General features: G+C 38.7%; 1 protein-coding gene across 1 annotated transcript in view; it reads right to left on the reverse strand.

Annotated features, from left to right (window-relative positions):
• Window positions 1–1,107: 1,107 nt before the first annotated feature.
• Window positions 1,108–27,572, reverse strand: part of LOC126378123 (sex peptide receptor) — a 366,368-nt gene continuing 339,903 nt past the window's right edge. Inside the window, exons 7-9 of the mRNA XM_050026308.1 lie at window positions 21,681–21,781; window positions 3,406–3,544; window positions 1,108–2,350 (exon numbers count right to left, since the gene is read on the reverse strand). Of these exons, the coding sequence (XP_049882265.1) occupies window positions 1,802–2,350; window positions 3,406–3,544; window positions 21,681–21,781 (789 nt within the window). The 3' untranslated portion in view covers window positions 1,108–1,801. The remainder of the gene's footprint in view (window positions 2,351–3,405; window positions 3,545–21,680; window positions 21,782–27,572) is intronic.

Below are 27,572 nucleotides of genomic sequence, written 5' to 3' on the forward strand. Positions count from 1 at the left end.
GAGTCTTCAGCGCTCCCCATTTGTCCGGCCAAGTAGTTAATGCCATCTGCGGCAAATCTACAATAAGTCACGTCAAAAAAAATCATAATAATGATATGCAGAAGCTACACGTCAGTAGCGCCGCGGCTGCAGGAATTTCTTCGTGGGTTTCGTGACACGGAGAATATCTTTAGGTCTTCGTTTTGTAATAAGCCAGTAAGTGTTTAGATTAGAATTGTAATACAGTTATCTCCGGGAAATAAGACAGAAGTTAAGTCAGAACATTCTGCTATACAGACGCGACAGTTTTAAATTACCTTCATAAGTTAATGTACTTTGTAAAATAAAATAAAAGTAAGCAGGTATATATCTCGTGGCCAGATTTTAGAATTTCATGAAATGGTCAGTTGGTCACGGTTTAACGATATGAGCAACTAAATGCATGATTACTTCATGGTATAGCCAAAAGTAGGCAATCGTATCGTAAAAATCGTATTGTCAGGAGTGAAGTGGAGAGTACAAAATTTAATTTGACTTACCTAGGATTTGCTCCTTCTCAGCTGGGTATACGTCTGTAATCATGGGCGCCTAATGGTGAAGGGTTCATGGCGTAGGCACCCAGGAAACTAAACTTTTTCATATTACGTATAATTACGTTGATAGATCTCATAGTAACACTCATAGTTTATAACACACGCGTAGGTGAACTAGTCGATGTGTTCACTGCGAAGGTTCAAGATAGACTGACCTGTGAGACTGACTGACATGAACAGTGCGCACCCGCGCGACGACTCTGTTCACAAGATGGCGCCACTTGAGCGCAACTTCACATCACTGGTACAAATATAGCAACTTTATCTTGATAGATCTTATTATATATGAAATTAATAAACTATGCTGCTTATATATTTTTTTAAGTAAGTATTAAGTATGTTTTTTACTTGTGTCATCAAGAGGTTTTATTTTTAAAATTTGGTAACTTTTAAATTAATAGAATTATATTTGTAATTTATTCAAGTAAATAAAATGCAAAAATATTTTACAATGTTTATTTAGTAATATATGAACCTAACATAAATTTATTCAATTCGCCATGGTCCAATCAATCTCCAATTACAAATTATATGTTAATCATACATAAATAACTACTTTGTGCACACAGGCGATTAAATAATTACTAAATATTGTTATAATATAACAGAAATATATTTTATAACGTTTAGTACCTCCATTTCTCTTATAAATATAACCTATGGCTTTACATAAATCTATGCTAAAACTCCTTTTATAAATTCATATTCCGTAATGTTAATTATATTTTTATTTACATTCACTCGCAATAATATATATTTTTACAATATAATAATCTAAGCACATTTATAAAAATTAAATATTAGAATAAAAGCAATTTATTAATTAAATTGAATGATACTTTTCCTAAATGGGGGCTCACCATTTACCGGGCCGTGTGATTAGCTGATTAATATATAACAAATTATATATTAAATATACTAAGCAATTTATTACATTTAGCCTAATTATTAATTTAAGATCAGGTTATCGCACAGCCACGAAAAAGTACCAGCAACAATGATGAAATGTAATAAGAATATTTACAATATGGCAAAATTATAAAAAAACTACCTTACAATTAAGTTAAAACTAAAACAACAAAAAATCAAGGCGTTAAGTATTTTAGACATTTTGTTCTGCGCTTTATAAACAATTGATATGTCTACTTGTGAACATAGACAAACCAAATCTTTGCACACTTACGCTACGTCATAAGAAACGATATATTTACAAAAAAAAAACTAATCGTCTATAGCACAGTTTCGTTAGTGCAGGTCCTAGGTCCATTAACTAGGGAGTATCTACTGGAACCCCCGTTCTTCCTACTGGTCACCGTTCCTCTTATAAATAACTCTTTGAAGGTCTCCCGGAACTGCCTGGACATCCCACAATAGATCGCAAAATTAATCGGATATGAAACGATGATGAAGAAATTTGTCACTAAAATCAATAAATTAGCGATTTGGTAATCTAAAATTTCGACCATTGTACTTGATATGATGTGTAGCAAGGTGACCACCGCTACAGGTATTTCTACCATCAAGAAGACAGTGACGACGACTATGAGCATCAAGGTGGTACAGTTGGAATCCCGGAGTCTTTTGCATTCGGACTTTCTGTTTTCCTTGAAGAGTTTCTGCCTGTTGAGTTGGGCAGCTCGCATGGCTCTGAAGAGGAGTACGTTTAGGACGACCAGGGAGGTGCAGGGGATCAAGTGGACGAACAGCACGCGGAAGCCGAAGTAGGTGATGAAGTAAGCGTCGAGCGAGATCGAGTGCACCCAGGGAGCCATTTGCATCTGAAATATATACATTTTATTATACAATGTAGCTTTGTTGCAAATGTATTCAGCAGAGAAGTTGAAGATGGTACATTGTTATATATTAAGAATAAAATTGGGTTGCCTTTCTCGCCTTTTGAATTTCGTCTCCCTAGCATTATCTCGTTTTTACAGGGTCCGCTTACCTAACCTTACGATTTCACAGGTCCGGTTTTTGCAGAAGCGACTAATGAAAGAAATATTCCACTTTAATTAAGCAAGTTGAACTGCAAAAGGCACCGTGGTAGCCCAGTTCGAATCCAGCACGATTTCATTGTCGAATTTGTTTTCGAATTCACGTCTCGATCATAAATGATTATCACGTGCTCAGCGGTGAAGGAAAACATCGTGAGGAAACCCACATTCCCTTGAAATGCATTTTTGGATGTATGTGAGCTGTATTGGTCTGAATTCGAATCAGACGAAAGAACGCCGGCGTCCAATTTCAAAATTCGAACACATAAACTAAAGTGGTAAAAAATAAAAACAACGGTCTGCGCGCTGCCTTCACGATTCAAGTATAAACTATGTTCGAGGGGGGTGAGGTAAATCTAGCTCAGACGCTGGTGGGGAGCGGAGAGCCGTTCTATACGTAGTACATACATAACATAACCAGCCTATATACGTCCCACTGCTGGGCAGAGGCCTCCCCTCAATCAACCGGAGGGGGTATGGAGCATACTCCACCACGCTGCTCCAATTCGGGTTGGTGGAGGTGTTTTTACGGCTAATAGCCGGGACCAATGGCTTAACGTGCCCTCCGAAGCACGGAATCATCTTACTTTTTCGGACAATCAGGTGATTCAAGCCTGAAAAGTCCGTACCAAACAAAGGACAGTCTCACAAAGTTATTTCGACAATGTCCCCGTCGGGAATCGAATCCGGACCTCCAGATCGTGAGCCTAACGCTCTAACCACTAGACCACGGAGGCTGTTACTTACTATACGGAGTATTATTCCTTATTCCACGCCTGTACTTAGTAGTGGGACGTGTATGGGCTGTTTTTTAGGTATGTATTGGTATAGCAACCTACCCTGCAGACGTCTTCAAAGTGCCCACGCCAAACTGTGGTGTGTGGCACATACTCCCGGTCAACGAATCGCGGCAGCTGATGCAGGAACGCCGCAATACCGATGTATATTAGGCACTTGTTCACCCGCGGCATGGTACACCTGGAACAGAAATTGACTGGTATTATATCACCAAGACAGAAGCTCGGTGGCGCAGCGGTAAATGCGCTCGGTCTGCGATTGTTGAAGTTAAGCAACTTTCGCTAAGGCCGGTCATAGGATGGGTGACCACAAAAAAAAAGTTTTCATCTCGAGCTCCTCCGTGCTTCGGAAGGCATGTTAAGCCGTTGGTCCTGGCTGCATTAGCAGTCGTTAATAACCATCAATCCGCACTGGGCCCGCGTGATGGTTTAAGGCCCGATCTCCCTATCCATCCATAGGGAAGGCCCGTGCCCCAGCAGTGGGGACGTTAATGGACTGGTGATGATGATGATATCACCAAGAGATAACATACTTAAGTATAACATACATACTATTACCACACCCCGGACACTTCATACAAACAACCTCGTTTTACACATACACCACACATTGACTTTACCGTAAACGCGCATATGTGTGTGTGCCGTCTGACGCCATACGATTCAAGTCTAAACTGTGTTCGAGGGGGGATACCTTCACTGCGGGTTGGTGGAGGTGGATTTTTACGGCTAATAGTCGAGCGAGAGCAATGGCTTAATGTGCCCTTCGAAGCACGAAATCTACTTATTTTTTTTAGACAATCAGGTGATACAAGCCTGTAAAGTCCTTAGCAAACAAAGGACAGTCTCACAAAGTGATTTCGACAATGTCCCCATCGGGAATCGAACTCGGACCTCCAGATCGTGAGTCTAACGCTCTAACCACTAGACCACGGAGGCTGTTCACGGCCACGGTGGCCGTTCTATACGTAGTATTATTCCTTATTCTATGCTATTACGACCAGTGCCCTGTTTATCAAAACTTACAAGCCCTGTGTTACATGAAATTTTCTTGTAATATTTTCATTATTACAAGAATGTGTTTATTAGATTACATGTTACAAGTGTCAACATTTATTTTACAAGTACATTTTACAATCCCTCTACTTTTTATGATAAACTTAATTTACACGTACTTGTAACTTGTTAACTTGTAGCTTGTGAACGTGTACACTTACAATTAGTGATTATATTTCAATAAGGATTTTGACGAAGCTTGTGCGGATTTTATTATGTATGAATTAAATATGCTTTCCCTTATTTTTTTTAATTTTATTTTTTTTAATATGAATGTTGGTACTGACGAAGCCTGTGGTGGATTTACATTCTGTTTTTTATTATTATTGTTTCTGAATAAATATTTTCATTTCAAAAAAATAAAATAAAAAAAATACTTAAGGATAATTTTACAAAGTCTCAACAATGCGCGGTAAGAATGAGATCTGTCAAACTACGTAAGCTAGTGTTGCGACGTTCATTAGCATAGTGATGTACACCTGGTACAAATAATTGTTGCTTGATATTGTGATTAAAACCCCCTGGTTAAAAAGGCTAAAAAGGGATTGAAGCAATTCATCTAAAAAAAACTATATTGCAATTTGACATTTGCGCATATAAAAGTGAGTGCGCAATGCAAACAAATGTCATGTGGTCTTTTTAACCCCCCAGATATGTATAGAATTATATTGCTAGGTATAGTCATGAGCAATATAATGTACCCACTTTAGGACTCTGTCGCACTAACATATTTGACATTTAGTGAGACTTACAGTTCAATTTGTCAAAAAAGTTAATGTGACATGGTACTAAAGTGTAAACATATTAATGCTCGTGACCGTACGTATTGCTTTTCTTTATTTTGATCAGCTGTTTTATTTGAATTCTAAATTAACAAGGCTAATCAAAATAATACAAGTCAGCGACTATAAATTAATGTTATATATATCTAATTTTGCCGACTGCGGTTATTTAGAGCTCGCTCGTATGACGGCTATAAATTATGTTCCATTTTTAATTACACTGCGGGAGATATAATATTGTGCTACATCTGGGGTTACACGCGCAACTTGATAAAATTATCGATCGATTCAATAAATTTTGTTGAAATTGATAAGTTTGTTTTTCTCTCTAACATGCTTTTTTTTGACGTGACTTATTGTAGATTTGCCGCAGATGGCATTAACTACTTGGCCGGACAAATGGGGAGCGCTGAAGGCTCTCACCCGGTCTCTAAAATGCGCGCCAAGTGATTTTGTTCGTATTTTGATAGAACGACATGACTTATATAGGTTCACATATGAGCACCAGTCTATTTTTAAGTCTATAGATTGACTTTTTCTTTTAAGTTGTGGTGCAAAACATTTTTTTTTATAAACTGTGTAGACAATTTTGTCCAAACAATTTACAAAAAAGCCTTTAAGTGTCTTATGTAACATAGCTTTAGTATAAAAGCTATTGTCAATTTATCAAAAAATCTTTATAAATAAATAAAATGCGGGCGATCTTATGTTAACAAGAAAGACGCTTAAACCATATACTGATTGATAAAATAAAAAAGGTATGATGCAAATGTGCGTGTGTGTGTGCGTATGTGTGTGGCTGTGTGTGTGTGTGTGTGTGTGTGTGTGTGTGTGTGTGTGTGTGTGTGTGTGTGTGTGTGTGTGTGTGTGTGTGTGTGTGTGTGTGTGTGTATGTGTGTGTGTGTGTGTGTGTGTGTATGTGTGTGGCTGTGTGTGTGTGTGTGTGTGTGTGTTTGTGTGTGTGTGTGTGTGTGTGTGTGTGTTTGTGTGTGTGTGTGTGTGTGTTGTGTGTTTGTGTGTGTGGGCGTGTGTGTTAGCCCTACGAATTATTTATTGGGTTCGGAAGCTGATTTATAAGCAGCTCAGCAGGTTATTGACGTCACAACCCACACAAGAAGAAGCGAAATAATAATAATAATTTTATTACCTACCCAGGTTTCAGAGCCATCCAGATTTAAATCACCCATTAAATAAAATTTAAACCCATCTGTCTATAAACTGACTTATAGCTTATTCAGCTTCGATCATTATTTTCCCTTTTCACGATTTATATTTTTATTAATTGCAAATTGTTTTATTCGGGCTCGTTAATCGAATGTGATTTAAATACTCAAATCTTTGTTGTCTCTCGATAGGCCACTGTCGATAGTCTATCGATTATTGAAAGAATAATGAGTAATAACCCTGACACCAGGGTTAGTGGGGTTGGTAATTCACCTCACAATCCACACGATAGAAGAAGATTGAAAGAAAACAAATATAATCATCATAAATCAATATATTACTATTGTACTGTTGCTATATGTCTTATAAATGTTTGTATGTTTTCTTTGTGTGCAATAAAGTATACAAAGTGTTAGTGACATCGTAACGAATACTAAGGGGGTTGTTTCAGATCATCATTCTGAGTAAATATCAAATGGAATTTCCGTCGCAAAATTCACGATTTGATATGATATTAGTTTTTTTTAATATTATTTTCAATTCTGTGCTATAATTACTAATGTAAAGGTAGGTAGATTCATAAAACGCCAATTGACAGTTAGTGTATATATTGTAGAATAGTAATACTGACAAATCATACAAGTGTTCCTGAAAATAAGCATCCCTTGGAGGTTACAGGACGGACTGCCTATAGCTATCGCGACCCTGGCCTCAACTTAGATCTTCAAGTGGACTGCCTATAGCTATCGCATTTGTCAACCTTCGACCGATCCGTAGGACTGTTATGCTATCGCTACGGTGGCCGCTAGCTAACTGAGAGAAGGCGCGCGCGCGCTAATCTCGAAAACCACAGGATTTGCATGCGAATTTTTGCTCTTATGAGCGTTTCTCTATGAAATATACGGTACTCCAGAACCTTGATGTTCTACAGACCACCTTTAATGTTATAACTACATTTTACCTCCCACAACTTTCACATAAATCGTGATTCTCCTCCCACAGAGTTACAGCAATTTTCCTCCTATGATTCCGTGTAACTCCACACTTTTCCTCTTGTAATACCAACCTACAAATGATTTTCCGCTCCGTACCTACGTTGGTTTCTGGTAATATCCAGGCGTGTCCAATAGCTAATAGTCGTAACCATAAAGCGAATTTCATCGTAAACAGGATGTTACGCCATATTTTATTTGGCCAAATTTTTATTGCGCTCGTAAAAGAATTCCACTCCCAAAATTTCGTTTTCCCTCGGTTTATTGGCTGCGATCTTATCGCCATGAAATAGGGTCCAAAAGCTTTGATAGACTGTTGCTTACCAATTTTAGGATAGCGTTTTTAGGTCACTTGACGGTTTTTAATCGACTATGAAGGCTCGTCGGAACGTGAAAAGATTAATTCGAAGTAAAGAATTTTAGGTACCAACCTGTCTGGCTGGTAAAATTTGATGAAACGATTAATTAATGAAGCGATATAAATTATAAAAGTATTCAATCTAGACAATTGAATAACTCGTGAGTATGTGGCAGATTTGTGAGGACATTGCTGGCTGATCACCCGAAAACAAGATGACGCGTGCTTCGGAACGTTACGCCGTTGATCCCGATTACTATTTACTGATGCAAGTACGTAGTCGTTACATGAGCCATGTCAGGGGTGTTTGGCGGCTCAATAATAATTCTGACACCAAGGTTGATGAGGGTGGTAATCCACCTCATAACTCACACGATAGAAGAAGAAGACAGTGCAGAGATACAACCGACCCAACTCAAGCTGCCTGTCCACCGAAGCGAAGCAAGGCAGCGGAGCAAATGGAGAAATATGAACCAATACAGGTAGTTGTAAACTAGTTTGTGCAATGCTCATCATCTCCCTAGCTTTATCCCGTTTTGCACAGGGTCTGCTTACCCAACCTGACGATTTGACAGGTCCGGTTTTTTACAGAAGCGACTGCCTGTCTGAGCTTCCAACCCCAATAACCTATATTGGGATTGGAAGCTCAGACAGGCAGTCGCTCTGTCACAGAGCTCCGAAAATGCATTTTTCGGGAATGTGGATTTCCTCACGTTTTTCTTCACCGCTGAGCACGTGAGAATTACTTATGATCCAAACATGAATTCGAAAACAAATTCGACAATCATTGGTTTAGGCCTGTGCTGGATTTGAACCTGCGACCTCAAAGTGCAAGATTAGCGTTCTACCAACTGGGCTACCATGCCTCGTTTAGTTCGGCTAGCATGTGCAATCTTCTTCTATCGTGTCGGTTGAGAGGTGAATTCCCAACCTCATCAACTCTGGTGTCAGAGTAATTATTTGTTTGTGCAATGCTATTGGTTAATATTTCTTCGTTTCTCCTCTCCGCTCTCTCTTACGCTTTCACACGCGCGTATGTGTGAGTGACCTACTGTGAATTTATATAAAGTTATGTATGCAGATCAAAAAAAAAAACATTGAAACAAGAATACAATAATTCAGTCTGAATACTTGTGAACAAGAAATCTAATATTCTTGCCATCAAAGCGGTGAACTAGAAAGAAACTTCAATTGTTCGCCATCAAATACAAAGTTTAGCCAATTTCGCTGGCAGAGACATTCCGTACTTGTATGGTAGGAGATAAACCATGCAACAGCAAAATACAACCCTAAAGATCGGAAAAAAGGAAACTTAGAAAAACTTTCTTTTTCAATTTTTTTTAAACTTTTTCAATGTAAACTGTTTTTTTTTTCCATCTAGCTGCTTTTCTTTTTCGTAAGTAAATCCTTTAGACGGGATCCACTCCACATTGCTCCACATTTTGGAGTAATTTATCATTAATTTTAGCTGGACAGTTTGGAGAACTGACAACATTTAGGAACACTTAATACTGCTGCTGCTTATATTCAGTAATTTGGCTGCCTAATATCGGTACCCAGACAGTTAACATAACATGAACAGCCTATATACGTCCCACTGCTGGGCACAGACCTCCCCTCAATCAACCGGAGGGTGTATGGAGCATACTCCACCACGCTGTTCCAATGCGGGTTGGTGGAGGTGTCTTTACGGCTAATAGCTGAGACCAACGGTTTAACGTGCCCTCCGAAGCACGGAATCATCTTACTTTTTCGGACAATCAGGTGATTCAAGCGTGAAAAGTCCTTACCAAACAAAGGACAGTCTCACAAAGTGATTTCGACAATGTCCCCATCGGGAATCGAACCCGGACCTCCAGATCGTGAGCCTAACGCTCTAACCACTAGACCACGGAGGCTGTTAATCTACCAAAAACATAACACACTGTTCCTAACTTATTAAGTCCTTCACAGCCATACACAGACCCTTTGCAAGTGGACTAAATTGACAAACAAGCTCTCTCTGAAATGAAAATAGTTGACACACTTCCTAAGGAGAGCCAATTCTATTATCCAGCTATGAGTATTTCTAAATTACTGTCGATCTAGGTTAAATACTTTACTGTGGCTCTGTGTCCGGTATCTTTAGTAATTTTGCTGTATTTTCCTTATATTTCATAATGTTACACTCGTCTCTATTCAGCGTTTATCACTAATATTCTTCCTCTCAGACGACGCTCTGAGCCGAGGTTCGCACTGGGCACCTTCGGGCATATTGTCTTAAATTTGTACCGGGTGAGAGCCCTTAGCGCTCCCCAAACCAAACATTGGCCCCGATTCATTTTCATATCCGTCGAAAAGGAAAGGGACGGATGATTCACAGCTCTTAATTTTAGGAAGACTGAGTAAATGAATGAATAACCCGGACGAATCAAAAGGTACGTCGCTGGTATGCAATCCGTTTGACGTGCTGTCTACTTAACTGTGTCGGGTTATTGACAGATGTAAAATTTTTAGACGGTTGGTTTAGATTTGTGCTTAAAATTGACGTGTGTTCCATAAATTTTATGCTTGTCGATTACCCGTCCCTTTCCTTTTCGGCGGATAAGAAAATGACAGATATAACTTAAAATAAAATTAGATGGTATTTACAGGAATTAGCACCATTACCTGTACAAACGTGCTTAGGTTTTATTTACAAAAACAAAATATTGGTTTGAAATATAATATTGTTTGTATCTTCTATATTATTATACATATACGTGTTTATTTCCAATATTTATTTATCAAATTGTTACTTACTCACTAATAGTTACAATGTAAATAAAATACATATATAACAAAGTCAAATAAAAAACCTACACTAAAATACGTCAAAATACACAAATATATATATTTGCATATACATACGAAATTCGATCCCCTAGGGGGTACAAAGTGGTGGCTTTGTATGAAACTATAGTTTTAACCATGAAGTTGTTTGAATATAAAAAACTAATTTGAATTAAAATGTATGTGACCTAAATGTATATTTGATGGTGAGCGATCTCTCAACAAAGGGTTGAAAGCGACATTGTCTGTTCGTTTATTATAGAACCACTGAATTCGTGAGTGAGGAAGCCTTAATAGTGTAGTAATGGATCCCTTGGGTTGCAATTAGTATGTTCAATAACGACAGTATTCGTTACTCATATTATATGTTTACTAACAGCCTCCGCGGTCTAGTAGTACTAGGCTCACGATCTGGAGGTCCGGGTTCGATTCCCGATGGGGGCATTGTCGAAATCACTTTGTGAGACTATCCTTTGTTTAGTAAGGACATTGCAGGCTTGAATCACCTGATTGTCTGAAAAAATAAGTTGATTCCGTGCTTCGGAGGGCATGTTATTCAAATTCAAAAATATCTTTATTCAGTAGGTAACATAGTTACACTTTGAATCGTCATTTTTTACATAACGAACGTCTCATCCGCCTAAAACTACTGTTAAGCCGTTGGTCCCGGCTATTAGCCGTAAAAATACCTCCACCAACCCGCAGTGTAGCAGCGTGGTGGAGTATGTATGCTCCATACCCCCTCCGGTTGATCGAGGGGAGGCCTGTGCCCAGCAGTGGGACATACATAGGCTATTTATGTATGTTTACTAAGGGTGTTAGGACCCTCGCTCAGCAACAGTAGATGGCTTAAGTATGGCGGTGATCGAAATTATTATTTTTGTCATAGATAAACTAAACTAAATGAGCTCTACACCTTTTTGCCACTAATTGAAGCCTCGAGAACCTACAAACAATAAATAATATTATAAATCCTTCCCATTTTCTTCAGGTTTACTCTGGGTCTGAAGTTATTGTTGTTCGGCTCTTGGTGTGAATGGACTGTAGGTGTAGTAGATGGTGACAGATCGAGGATTCTATTTCCAATTGCAAACCACCAGACTGTTTCTTGTCACTATTTAATTAAGTTTTCGTACATACATACATACATACATAAACTCACGCCCGTAATCCCAAATGGGGTGGGCAGAGCCACAAGTAATCAAAGACAACTTGCAGCCACTGTTGATACGAAGTCCTAAGATGGATGGGGATGGATGGATGGGGATTAAGTTTTCGTAATCGGTAAAATACACTTATACCTACACTTTCGCGGGAGGCGTCGGCCATTCCACTCGTACAATATTACCATGCCAAAAAATATTATTATTTTATACTTGTGTTGCCAGCAACAATTGACAACTTCCTACTTAAATGTTATTTTGATGAATGTGGCAGAGAAGAATTCGCTCAAGAAACTTCAAAAAAATATATCTAGCTAGATGAAATTATGTACGGAATCTTCCAAAGCGCGTCCGATACTTGACAATCTAGTCAAATGAAATACTTTTTACGATACGTCAAAACGAAAGGTTTCTTTGGAGTTTGTATGGAAATACTATCCTGAGACGTTATGAATAAAAGCGGTCAAACGTCGTACTCATTCTTACTTAATTCATAAATAAAATTCGAAAATAAGCCAGAAAAATAAAATGAGATTGATTTTTGATCATCTTAGGGTGGTATTAATAAACTAATCTCAGCTTTGAGACTGCCCTCAAGATCATATCAATGTGACAGTTTTTATATAAAAACAGGGACTTAATACTATTTTTGATTTTCTTTGACTAAGTCAAATACATAATTGGGTTGTATCAAAGATAGATAGGTAGTTCAAAGATAAATTAAGTAATTCTGATTTCTAAATACGGACAGATGTAAAACTGACCAAAAACATTGTATTTATTTCTACATAAATACATAAACTCATGCTTATTTCCCACACGAGTAAGCAGAGACTATAGAATTTAATTTTTTTCGATCACTTTTCACGCTTCACTTTATTCATTCATTCTTTTTTTTTTCTATTCAACTTATTTATAAATTTTAATCAAGAAAATCGTTATCTTTAATTGTGGTATCAATTACGTATTTATATGTGCTAATGTGTCAAAACATGTACCGTTGATTATCATGTTGATAACCTATAATAAATAAATAAATAATAAGTCCGACATTTTATCACGTTTATTTATGACGTCACAGTGTGTTTTTCATACAAATTCCATTGTATTTTCGTGTCTTGACGTTTAGTAAAAAGTAACTGGTTTGACTAGTTGGAAATTAGCCAATAATGAGTATTAGCCATTACAGCACTCAATACATAAACAAATCAAAAAGAGCTTCTACAAAACTAACATCCGTTTCAGTTGCTGTCAACAACATATCGGGATGAAGGATGAAATGCTATTGTTTTAACTTTACTGACTAAATGACAGACAGACGAACGTAAATCGATTATGTACCGTGATGAAAACAGAATGCGAATTTACGGAGCGAATATCCTGGATAAGGTTCTGTAGACAATAGAGTTACGCTTCCATTATATTACGTGTAGCTGATGAAGCTATGCGTCCGATCATGACCTATGCAGGGGTAGTTTTCGCTCACGCGAGTCCCTCTCAAATTCACCGTCTACAGGTAATACAAAATCGTTTCATGCGGAAAGCCACGGGAGCTCCGTGGTTCCTTCGCAATGAAAATCTGCACATTGACTTAGGTCTGCCAACCATTGCCCAATGGCTCAAATTAGCTTCCAAACGTTTTTTCGATTCTGCTCCGCACCACCCGAATTCCCTGGTAGTTGCGGCTTCCGAATACATCCCGCTTAGGGACGGTACTGAAAAGTATCGGCGTCCGAATGACGTAATATACGATCCCAACGACCCGATTACTCTAGACATAGAGGCAGCCAATCAGCTCGCGACACCAAACACTCCAGGACCCCGATACCGACCCCGCCGGCATGGTCGATGCTTTCCCTCAATCCAATAGGGTCGATTAATTCCTCTCAGACGACGCTCTGACCCGAGGTTCGCGCCCATCTGGGCACCATCAGGCCTGTTGTCTTAAACGTTGTTCCGGGTGAGAGACTTCAGCGTTCCCCATTTGTCCGTCAAAATAAATAAATAAAAATGAAGCTATAGCGGCGAGTCAGAAAAAATCTACTTGCTATGTACTCTCGTGTGAGTTGTTAGATTACTGACCCCGCCGGGGTGGTCGACAATGGCCCCCTATTCACCGCTTATTGCTATCGAATCGCTAAGGTCGATTAAATCTTTCAAATACAACTTTCATATTTCCTACTTTCTTGTTTCTAACTGCCGTGTACATTTCTTTATTTATTTGCACAAGAATTGCTCTAAGATTTCTAGCTTTCCTGAAGTAAAGGAAAAATCCACGTTATATAAATCTGAAACCTGCAAAGACTGAAAGGTTAAACTAACATCAGAAATGCAAGTAAATCTTTGTCCTTAACCTTTGATAATACGATATAGTCTGAACACGAAAAAGAGAGAAAAATACATTAAAAAATAGCTTAGATTTTCCTTTATTTTAAGGGTTTAAAAAGGACACAGTGAAGCAATTCATTATTAACGGCCTCTGTGGTCCAGTGATTGGGCCTTGAGCTTATGAGCCGGAGGTCCCACGTTCGAATCCCGGTGGGGACATATCACTTTGTCAGCCCTGGTTTGGTTAGGACATTGCAGGCTGATCACCCGATTGTCCGCAAGTAAGATGGCACGTTAAGCCGCTGGTCCCGGTTGCTGCTTACTGATAATAAGTAAGTATGAGCCATATCAGGGGCCATTAATAACCCTGACACTAGGGTTGATGAGGATGGTAATCCACTTCACAACCCACACAATAGAAGATTGAAACAATTCATCTGAGAAAGCAATATTGCTATTTGACATTTGTCGACATTGTGCACTTACTTTTATATGCGCATGCAATGTCTTATGTTATAAATTAAACTTTAAACGGCCTCCGTGGTCCAGTGGTTGAGCGTTGTGTTCACTTTCCGGAGGTCCCGGGTTCGAATCCCGGTGGGGACAAATCACAAAAATCATTTTGTGATCCCTGGTTTGGTTAGGACACTACAGGCTGATCAGCTGATTGTCCAAAAAGTAAAAATATCCGTGCTTCAGAAGGCACGTTAAGCCGTTTGTCTCGGTTATTACTTACTGATGTAAGTACGTAGTTACATGAATCATGTCAGGGGCCTGTGGAGGCTCAGTAATAACCCTGACACCAGGGTTGATGGGGTTGGTAATTCACCTCACAATCCACACGATAGAAGAATTAAACTTTGCTAATTATAGAGTAAATGCAACCAAAACTGTGGGTAAAAGCTAGCATAGTAGCCATTGGGAAATAGGCGTGAGTTTATGCATGTATGTATTGAAATATAATTACTAATTTACTGAACAGGTTTTTTTTTTTTTGTTTTTTTTTTGACGTGACTTATTGTAGATTTGCCGCAGATGGCATTAACTACTTGGCCGGACAAATGGGGAGCGCTGAAGGCTCTCACCCGGTACAACGTTTAAGACAACAGGCCTGAGGATGCCCAGTTGGGCGCGAACCTCGGCTCGGGGCGTCGTCTGAGAGGAAAAATATTTGAAAGAATTAATCGACCCTAGTGGGTCGATAGCGATAAGCGCTGAATGAGGGAAATCGTCGACCACGCCGGCGGGGTCGGTATCGGGGTCCTGAAGTGTTTGGTGTCGCGAGCTGATTGGCTGCCTCTATGGCTTACTGAACTGGTCATTCTGTATCATAGTAGGTTGGTTATATAGTATAGATATTAGCGAGTGAAAAAACTTAATATATGTAAAAAAACATATAGGATTATTTGCAAAAAATAGCGATCGGCATTCTTAATACCCGAAATAAAAATAAACTTGATTTACAAGTCAGTCGATTACATAAGATCACTAAATCTTTTAAGGGGCAATGTACACGTTTTTACAATAAGATTCCCATTGACATTCAGAATTTGCCTTTCAACTGTTTTAAGACAGTAGTTAAACAGAAACTTTGCAAAAAAGGTTATTATAAAGTTAGTGATTATTTAGAAGATATGAATGATATGATTAACTGTCTGAGAACTGATATTAGGCAGCTAAATTACTCAATTGTATAACAATATTTTATGTTTATTTTTTTTAAGAACAACTAGGGACTTGTGCCGAGGTTTTTCTTGCAGCTTCTTTACTCCGGCTATACAGGTTGTGAGAAGCTGCAGTAGTTTTAGGCGGATGAGACGTTCGTTATGTAAAAATTGACGATTCAAAGTGTAACTATGTTATCTATTAAATAAATATATTTTTGAATTTGAATTTGAATTGTTACCATAGCAATGTAGCTGCCAACTATGCCTCTTTGTTTAGGTACCTGACGCGATGGTTAATTATTAATTGGAATTCTGTTTCATAGAACAACACGGACCACCGTGGTTCTGTTTAGATAATAGCGTATTGGATGGAATTTACCGTTGCATTCCAAATGTCTATCGACAGTATTCGGTACGTCACATTATGTAATTCAGGCTTTGGTCATATACACTTCTCATCAAAAAAATCGAAACACTTCCGTTTTCATTGTTTCTGTCCGAATTTAACACAAAAAAGAATTCATACGATGAAAAAAAATACATAAATGTATAGCTGGCAGTTTGGCCATTACAGTAATAAGCGAAAATTCTAAATTCAAAATTAGAATTTCATTTGTTTATCTTATAAACGAAATGAATCACTGTTTTGAGACAAATGTGTGTTTATGGTTGGAGTACATTTAGCGTTTAAAAACTAAAAATTGGCGCCTATCCTTAAACTTTTTGTTTTTTATTTCAATACTGTGACTTTGGGACGTCTGAAAAAAGGTTTTTTTTCTAAAACGTATGGATACTTCGCCCACAGAAGCCGCCCAAGTTGTGGCATTGCTGGATTCTGGTCTTAGTCAGCGTGTTGTGGCTGCAAGACTGCATCTAAGCCTGTCATCTGTTCATAGAGTCTATAAACGTTATCGGGAGACTGGTTTGTTCACGCGCCGTTCAGGATCTGGCAGGAATCGGGTCACTTCTGAGCGAGATGATCGATTTATTGTAACAACTTCTTTAAGAAATCGACGCCTTAACGCTTTTCAACTGCAGCAGCGGCTTCGTGTTGTACGAAGGGTGGCTGTAAGTGACTCTACAATTAGAAGAAGGTTGAAGGATCGTGGACTGGTACCGCATAAGCCAGCAAATGGGCCGAAATTAACTGCAGACCATCGAAGAGCGCGCCTTAACTTTGCACGTGAGCACCTAAATTGGTCATACCTACAGTGGAGCAAAGTTCTCTTTTCTGATGAGTGTAAAATTATGCTGTATGGTAACGACGGAAGGAACAAGGTCTACAGAAGAGACGGAGAACGCTATGCACAATGCTGCATTGAAGAAAAGGTCAGCGATGGTGGCGGTTCGTGGACGGTTTGGGGAGGAATCAGCGCCGACGGTAAGACAGAGCTTGCTTTCGTGTCTGGGCCACGTCTGCCTGCACTAAACTGTCATCGGTACGTCGAAGAGTGTCTCGAGCCTCATGTGATGCCCTATGCACATTTTATTGGCAACGGCTTCATATTCATGCACGACAATGCTAGGGCTCACACCGCGGGCGTCGTACGAGATTATCTTAACGAAGTCGATATCTCTATTATGGAATGGCCAGCGAGAAGCCCGGACATGAATCCCATTGAACATCTGTGGGATGAATTAAAGAGACGAATTCGAGCAAGAGATCCTGCCCCAGAAACACTTAGCCAGCTGCAAGATGCAATCCAAGAGGAATGGGACAATATACCACAGCATGTGATCGTGACTCTCATCCGATCGATGAAGAACCGTATGGAAGCAGTAATTAGAGCTCGGGGAGGGAATACAAGTTATTAAATAAACGGTTTTTAGCTTTTTTTTTCATTTACGTGTGTTGTTTTATCCATTTCCTTTATACTCCATACGGAATAAAAATGACTCATTTAACAAAATACGAAACCTATGAAAAATTCATTTAAATTTAGAACATTAACATTAAGATTTGATAAGCTCATATTACTCACTATTAAACGACATTTAACATTTATTCCTAAATGTACACATTTTTCTGATAATCCTGACAAAACGTAAACTTGCAAGGTGTTTCGATTTTTTTGATGAGAAGTGTATATTATGTAGGAAAGTGAGAATACTATGAAGGATAATGAATGGGAATTTGATTGTTTATGGTATGAAAGGAGGATGGTTAATGAATGGGACGTTTTCGCTCACGCGAGTCCCTCTCAAATTCACCGTCTACAGGTAATACAAAATTGTTTCATGCGGAAAGCCACGGGAGCCTGCTCCGTGGTTCCTTCGCAATGAAAATCTACACATTGACCTAGGTCTGCCAACCATAGCCCAATGGCTCAAATTAGCTTCCAAATGTTTTTTTGATTCTGCTCCGCACCACCCAAATCCCCTGGTAGTTGCGGCTTCCGAGTACATTCCGCTTAGGGACGGTACTGAAAAGTATCGGCGCCCGAAGGACGTAATATAGGATCCCGACGACCCGATTACTCTAGCCATAAAGGCAGCCAATCAGCTCGCGACACCAAACACTTCAGGGCCCCGATACCGACCCCGCCGGCGTGGTTGACGATTTCCCTCATTCAGCGCTTATCGCTATCGACCCACTAGGGTCGATTAATTCTTTCAAATATTTTTCCTCTCAGACGACGCCCTGAGCCGAGGTTCGCGCCCAACTGGGCACCCTCAGGCCTGTTGTCTTAAACGTTGTACCGGGTGAGAGCCTTCAGCGCTCCCCATTTGTCCGGCCAAGTAGTTAATGCCATCTGCGGCAAATCTAAAATAAGTCACGTCAAAAAAAAATAAAAAAAGAATGGGACGTAAGGCAGTTTTAAAAAGTAAGAAAGGCGTCGGCCGGGTTAGAAGATTTTGTTAAAATCTAAGTAGTAAAGATATTTAATAAGGAGTAAAGATATTTAAAATATCCCGTGTTATTTCTGTATCCCACATATATAATCAGGTACCTATAGTTATTAGGATGTAAGCCGTGGTGGCCCAGTTGGTAGAACGCTTGCACAGGACTAAACCAATGATTGTCGAATTTGTTTTCGAATTCATGTTTGGATCATAAATTATTAACACGTGCTCAGCGGTGAAGGAAAACATCGTGAGGAAACCCACATTCCCGATAATGCATTTTCAGGGTACAGGGTTCTAAGGTACATGATAATGCTCATGACTGTACCTATCGGAATTCGAACCCGGGACCATACAAGCGACAACATATACAGAAAAGCATAACAGGCGGCCTTATTGCTCATGCAGCAATTTCTTCCAGGCAACCTTTCCAGCCAACAGATTGCAAGTTTAAAAAGGAAACAAATTTATTATCGATATTTTAAACAAAACATTACAGAAACCGCCATTTTGCTGCCATTATTTTCTATTCGCACCAGACATTTTGCATAATATGAAATATTGTAAAAGCAACTGGCGAAACTAACATGAACATATTGTAGCAATATTTTCGTTGGAAAGAACCATTATTTTTGCACGTGACTCTATGTACTGAGTTTCTCATTTCTACAAGAAAACTCGAACAATTTGCGTGAGTCAAAGTCGATGTTACGGTAATAGGCAGGGACAATGTATATTATGCAAATACTTTGACAGTTGCAAACGGCTGTACTAGTGTTGGCGGTCAAATGTTGAGCAAAAATTCAAAAATTTATTCTTCAAAATTGTCTTTCATAGTTAGCGCTTCTTGGACGTCAAAAATTAAATTACATATTATGTAGCTGTAAAACTACTACCACATCGGAAGCTGTATCGCTGAGAGAAAGACGTGGCCAGAAAATCTCCCAGCACAGGGCCCTACTCCTACTGTTTCATGTTTTCCTATCTTTATTTCTTTGACTAGGTTGTCAATAAGCCTATTATTGTAACATTCTCTTTCTCGTTTTCAGTTTCTCTCTGACTACCTCAGAAACGAAATGGCAGCTGTTAAACGCGATTTCCAAACGTTCACAAGCTCACGACGTTAGAAGTACATCTATCGCAAGATGAACTAAGTAATCACATTCCCCGAACTTTCTGTTAGACCAACGTGATAGGTGGTCAGCCGTGTATAATGGTCGAGCCAACTGAGTTAGCGAAAAATGCACGTGAACCCAGTACTTCCGAATATAATATATACATAAATACATAAACAGCCTGTATAAGTCCTACTGCTGGGCACAGGCCTTCCCTCAATCAACCGGAGAGGGTATAAAGCATATTCCACCACGCTGCTCCACTGCGGGTTGGTGGAGGTATTTGGGCTAGTAGCCCGGGACCAACGGCTTAGCATGCCCTCCGAAGCACGGAATCATCTTACTTTTTCGGACAATCAGGTGAAGGCAGGAGGCTTGAATCATCAAGCCTGCAATGTTCTTGCCAAACAAAACCGGACCGGGTTTTGTCGTCCGGATATAATATAAAAAACGCTTTTAGATAAAAGTTATCGATAGCGATCCCATCGATATTGTGCTAGCACTAAGCTAGACTAGACTTTAGGTCGTTTAGAATGTGACCTAGGACTTGTAGGAGATTTGATTAAGCGTGCCTATAAATCATATCGACTAAGTTTGTTAGTTGACCGGGTTTTACAACTTGACATTGAAACTTTTAGGTTATGCAAAATACGTTCGTAATCCAGACAGTAATGCCATCGAAAATGCTGTCCGAGTGGCAAAATACTGGGCTGAAAATATCTGAATGGCATCGAAACGACAAACAATACAATACAAATACACTTTATTGCACCAAAATAAAAAGAAATAAACAACACAACGACAAGAAGAAGATCCAGACAGTCTCTTCTACAGAGAAAGAAAGAAGAAGAAAGAAAAAAGAAAAAATATCACCTGCAGCCAAACAGGAGACATCATCATTTACAACACCAACAACAACATAAGCTCACGACAATATCCCAATGGGGTAGTCAGAGGTACATACAGTGAAGGAAAATGAGATACTATTTACGAAACGTCAAAACGAAAGTTTTCTTTGGAGTGTGTATGGAAATACCGTCCTGTGACGTCATCAGTAAAAGCTTTGAAATGCCCCACTTATTGTTACTTAATTTATAAATAAAATTTGAAAATAAGTCGAAAAGTAAAATGAGATGGTTTTGATCATCTTAGACTGGCTTCTATTTCTAGATTAGCATTTTTTATCTGCCAGTCCTTTGCTGTTCGCAACAAAAAGGAAGAGGGAAGACCGGAATACTATTCTAAAATATGAGTTTGACTGGATTTATCGAAGAAGATATTATTTGTAGAACTGTTAACTAGATATAAAGTAGGTATACTGGGAAACTTAATTAGCACAATGTCAGCTGTGTGTTGTTGTAATTTTCGTACATTTATGATCGGGTATGATAGATAATTTACTTAATTTATTTATTAATAATCGGGTAAGATAGATAATTTACTTGACTATGTTTATAAGTCTAAATATAAGAGAAAGCGCTGTAATATTTTGATGCAATCGTGTTTTTAAACTTGGTAAGCTGGTTGGCTTCTAGTGCAGCGTAAGGCAAGACAATAAATTATTATATAATCTAATCTAATCTAGCCTACAAGATCCCACTGCTGGGCAAAGGCCTCCCCTTCCTCCGTCAGACTCAAATGCGATTGGGCTGGACATGTTTATCGCATGCACCCTGAGCGGTGGGCACGGATCGTCACGCATTGGGTGCCTCATGACGGGTACAGGCGTCGTGGAAGACCTCGAAAGAGGAGTTCGGTGGCGCAGCGGTTAACGCGCTCGGTCTGCGATTGTTAAAATTAAGCAACTTTCGCAAAGGACGGTCATAGGATGAGTGACCACAATAAAAAGTTTTCATCTCGAGCTTTGGAAGGTACGTTAAGCCGTTGGTTCCGGCTGCATTAGCAGTCAGTAATAACCATCAATCCGCACTGGGCCCGCGTGATGGTTTAAGGCCCGATCTACCTATCCATCCATAGGGAAGGCCCGCGCCCCAGCAGTGGGAACGTTAATGGGCTGATGATGATGAATAAACTTACCAAGTCCTGGCGACGGGGGCATGGCACACGTAGATGTATCGTTGTACTGCTAACGCCAGCGTCAGCCATATGCTGGCCGTGTGGAACATTGCCGGGATCACCTGCAGCCAACCAGAAGACAGAGTCATTTACAACACCAACATCAACATAAGCTCACGACAATATCCCAATGGGGTAGTCAGAGGTACATGCAGTGGTGAAGGAAAACATTTTATTTTATTAAAACCAAACCAGCATTGTGCTCCGAGCCTTGTCCAGGCCAATTTTCATTGCTACCTGGTGAGAAGCAATGAGGTAAGGAACTTGGTGGCGGGATCCGGTGTGCGCCCCCCCCACCACTGGTATGTCAGGTGGCGAGGGAAAAACAAATAAAAAAGTAAAAATAGACTTCGAATCAGTGTTGCCAGTGGGAAAAAAACACGTTTTCACCCAAAAGTCACCAATAGATTTTATTTGGGATGAAAAACAGCAGTACAAAATCATTACATTATAGTCTTAGCACTAAACAATTAAGGTATATGTACAGCCAGCAACAACATCCACATATTACTATACAAAATTCTGTGAAGAAGACTTTATCATCAGGTTAGATAGAACATCGTGAGGAAACCCACAGAAATGAAATGCATTTTTGGAGGTATGTGACTTAATCTGTATTGGGCTGGTTTTCCCTTCGCGGGTTGGAAGGTCAGACAGGCAGTCGCTGTAAAAAACCGGACCTGTCAAATCTTCAGGTTTGGTATGCGGACCCTGTGTAACGGGATAGTGTGTATTGTAGATTTGCCGTAAATGGCATTAATTACTATAAATGTACGAAAATTACAACAACACACAGCTGACATTGTGCTAATTAAGTTTCCAAGTATACCTACTTTATATCTAGTTAACAGTTCTACACGAGTTCACAACCTAGAGCAAACATTTTCCTTCACAAAGTAATTACAGACAAACAAACAACTGGAAAAAAGACTTATTAAATTATACTGGTTGTTAGGGACATCGTGACGAATACTGAGGGGGATGATTCAGACCATGATTCTGAGTTGATATCAAGCGGAATTTTCCGTCGCATAATTCTTGATACCTTTTGTTTTGTACATTATTTTCAATACTATACTTTTGCGATGAAAAAAAAAGCCACTTGATACTAATGAGCTGAATCACCCCTCTCAGTATTCGTTACTATTTCATTTACACACCATACAAGAATGTACAAGTAGCCATACAAGTGCGTAGGGGTGTTGTGCGGAAAATTCATGAAAATTTTTAGTTTTTTTTTTATTATTTTCAGTTTCATGCTTCTGCGATGGAAAATTTCACTTGAAAACTACTCAGAATCGTGGTCTGAATCATCCCTTAAAGTTTTCGTTATGATCTCACTAACACCCTGTATATTACTAGCAGTCCCGACTTCGCACGGGTGGACATCAGTTCTTTAAACATTTTATGATAAACACTAACTTTCACGACATACATACCTAAACAGCCTATATACGTCCCACTGCTGGGCACAGGCCTACCCTCAATCAACCTCCATCACACTGCTCCACTGCAGGTTGGTGGACGTGTTAACGCAACGGCTTAACGTGCCCTCCGAAGCATGGAATCATCTTATTTTTTCAGACAATCAGGTAAAGTCCTAACCAAACAAAGGACAGTCTCAGAAAGTGATGTCAACAATGTCCCCATCGGTAATCGAACCCAGACCTCCAGATCGTGAGTCCACCGCTTTAATGATTAGACCACGGAGCCTGTAATATAATAAATAATAATTCAATTTTTTTATGTTTTTTCTGATTTTTTTGTTCTTTACATTGAGTTCATTACATTCAATGTTACTTTTACATCTACATCACAATCTTCAAGTTAAAATATTTTAGAAAAAGGAACAAGAAGAAAAATACAAGATCCCTTAATTAAAAAGTACCTTTATCTTGGGAAACAAGAAAAGGGTTTCAGGTTTCACGTAAAGAAATTAATTAAACAACCGTTGCTATGGCAACGGATACCTAGTAAAAAAATCATGTAGTGAAATAGATTTGAACTGGGGGGTTAAAATGGCCACATCGACGCAATTCATCTAAGAAAGCTTAAAAAAGCAATATTGCAATTTGACATTAATTTGCGCATGTAAAAGTAAGTGCGCAATGCAAACAAATGTCAAAAAGCAATATTGCTTTCTTGGACGAAATGATGTCCAGTATTTCCTTACACACTCCAGTGAAAACTTTCGTTTTGAAGTTTCGTAAAAAGAGTTTCGTAAATGAGATATCATTTGCTTAATTTGTCAGAAAATCAGAATCATTTATTCAACGTAATTATTATGGATAAACTTGTTGAAGGTCAATGTAACATTGTTGAATTTACGTCATTTCGCAAGGTGTTATGGCTGAGGAGAAGAAATGACAAGAAACTGCAACAGCAACACATCTTTTAAATCAATAGGGTACATTAAAAGTTATTTAATAACTAGAGGAACACATTCAATACCGGACATTTTTATCATTTAGGTAATCCTCAATCTTATAATAAGCTTTTTCACATGAAGTAAGCTTCAAATAAGCTTTAAATTTATTTTCTGACTAAAATATTATCTGGTATTTTATTGTAAAAGGTGCCAAGTAGCCTATTGGGATATAGTAAACATAATAATAATAATTTGCAATAGTCCTACACGAACCGGGGATTGTCTTTGGGTGCACTCCCATAGTGCATACAGGGATAATCGCCGGTTGGTGTCACATCACATTTAGATTAAATTGTCTTAAGGGGCCTCTACGTGTTGGCTTCGGCCCCACGCACGCCTTCCAAAAGTCCGGGACTCCATAGGCCCGAGATATAGACACGACATACAAATAATAATAAAAATAAAAAAAGTTTATGTTATGTAACATAAAAACAAACGACAATACAAAACCAAATGTCCCCGTTACCATTTGCTCCGAGCTAATGAAAGCAATATTCCACTTTAATTAAGCAAAGCAAGTTGAAATGCAAAAGGCGAGAAAGCCATCGCAGCTTTATTTTTAATAAACAACAATGTACCATCTGCACTGCAGGTCGACTTCTTTACTGAACCGGGGTAAAAAACTAAAAGTTGACTTGAAGATAGGGATATTAGGATGTAGAGTCACAGGTAAGGAATACAATCCCGATATCGCGGGATCCCAATCTCGCGAGATCGCATCATTTTTTTCGGGATCAATCTTTAAATATAGGGCATTAGTGACATCGTAACGAAAACATTGAGAGATGATTCGAACTATTTCGGACCATGATTGTGAGCTGATATCAAGTGGAATTTTCCCGTCGCAGAAGAAAATAATTAAAAAATGAAAATAAGTTAAAAAAGGACTAAAATGTTCATGAATTTTCCGAAAATTCCACTTGATATTAACTCAGAGTCATGGTTTGAATCACTTTCCTCAGTATTCAGTGGCCTACCCCTTCGAGGATACAAGCTTAGCGTTGAGAATATAGTGAGCTTATGTTATATGTGTGTGTAGTCGGCAGGGTCGATTAATTGTTTAAAATATGTATAATGCTCTCAAATTACGCCCTGAACTGGTTCGCGCCCAACTGGGCATCCTCAGGCTTGTTAAGTAGTTAATGCTATCTGCGAAAAGTCTACAATAAGTAACGTCAAAAAAAAAACAATTATTACTTATGGATTAGTACAGCAGAAATACGCAAATAACAAATAATTGCTGCTTAGCAATAAAGCCGCCAGATTGTACTGTATCTATCATCCATTTGTGTAAATTTGTTTTGTATGTTATGTGCAATAAAGTATATTTGATTTGAAATACGTCCAGAATAAGAGAATACGAGTAAATCAATACAATATCTGGAACAGGATAAATTATTTTCTTCCAAACATTTGCCGACAAAGGTTACAATATTATAGGAAAATATTTCTGAAACCAATTTTACCGATTGGTAAGCGATTTTCTGAACGATTTCGTGTTTCGATGGAGAACATTTCAGCGAAATCGGAGCGTACCTATATGTAATTTCTTCCTTTACATTTTTTTTTAATTAAGTAAATTTTTTTCAGAGAAGTGTGACTTTTAAGATTTAACCTGTATTGGGCTGATTTTTTCCCGGGAAGGTCAAAGAGGTAGTACCTTATGTAGAAAACCAGACCTCTCAAATCTTTTTTAGGTGAAAACGGGATAATGCTAGGTAAGCGGACCCCGTGAACGGGATAATGCTAGAGAGATGATTATATTCTGTACTACCATAGAGTTTATGTGAAAATGCTATCGAATTTTCGACCTGTGCATGTGCAGGTTACCAGCCTATCGCAAATAACGTGATGAATTCAACCAAATAAAATACCAGTTCAATAGGTGTATCTAATAACCACATACCAGAGGGTATGTATGAATAAAAATGATGGATGGCGCAATAAACGTGATATAACTGTGCTGTGAGAAGTGTCATGGTTGGTGTTATGATAGTAAACTTTTATGGCGTCATTTCACCATTTATGATATATAATTATAAAGTTTATGTGACAAAAGACATAACTTAAGCTCACTACTATTATAGTTCCACAAGGGTATTTCAGAGCAAGAAGAACAAAGTACCCACACCTCACTGAGCTTTCTTTTAGACCAACGTGGTGAGCGAGCCAACTATGTTTGTGAAAACTGCAAGTAAGATAAAATAATAATTCATTGGCGCACATCCTATATATTATGAAATTATTGTGATAGAAGACATAACATAAGTTTGGCCAGTTGGCTCGTGCATTATACATGCCGATACGGCTCACCATCACACGCCACGTTGGTGTAACAGAAAGCTTGGTGAGGTGTGGGTACATAGTTCATCTTGCGATGGAAGTACCTTTGACTTCCGAATTTTACCAATTTGAAGATATATTCATGAGCTACTGTTTTATGATAAAGGTAAGCTGATATTTGAGTCGTTTGTGGCGAAAAAATAATATTTTGTGTTTCAAATTTCGAATGTTTTGATAAAGCCGCTCAACGTCCGAAAATAAAAAGAAAGAAGTAAATAATGAAAAAAAGGAATTTTTACTGTAGGCACTTTAAGCAGTCGCATATCCTAAGTTTTTATGAGAGCCTAGGTTGGCTCTCACATCTGAGGTAAGTCTGTAATACAATAAAGGTACAGTGCGATAAAAAAACTTAATTCGTATTTGTAAAATTAAAAATTTGCTACATTTGTTCACCTCGCACATCCATTACCCAATCACACACACACACACTCACACACACACACACCAACACACACACACACACACATACACACACACACACACACACAAACAACACACACATACACACACACGCACACACACACACACACACACTTACACATATATACACACTCATATCGTATAGACCAAAAGTGGCTGCAATTTTATTTTTGATTGTCTCTGCCTACCCCGTATAGGTATTATTACAACGTATGGGCATACATACATAAAAATCACGCCGCTTCCCATTAGTGTAGGCAGAGACTTAAAAAATACGATGCTCACCTCTTTCGCTTCTTCCATTCTCATCAAAATCGTTATACATTCTCGCCGGTTTAAAATACTCTTGACCTGGCCTGTCTGAAAAATATCTTGAATTTGTGTATGTATTTGTTTGTGTGAATGTAGTGTGTGTGTATATGCAAGTGATTGAGAAAAGTTCGTTAGCGCGTTTCAGGCCCTGTTGTGATTGACTACCACCATGTGACGCACGAGCAATGCATACGAGCTTGCTCGGCGTATGTTTACATTTGCGACTGAATCAACGTTGCCATAGTGCAATCGAATCAGTTGGCTGTCTTTATAGAAAGGTACAGCATGGTTTATGGTTGCTAGTCATCAATAAATAAATATGTACATAAATTATTTGATGAGTTACCATA

This window comes from Pectinophora gossypiella, chromosome 25 (genome assembly GCF_024362695.1).
Source record: "Pectinophora gossypiella chromosome 25, ilPecGoss1.1, whole genome shotgun sequence".
Classification (NCBI taxonomy): Eukaryota; Metazoa; Arthropoda; class Insecta; order Lepidoptera; family Gelechiidae; genus Pectinophora; species Pectinophora gossypiella.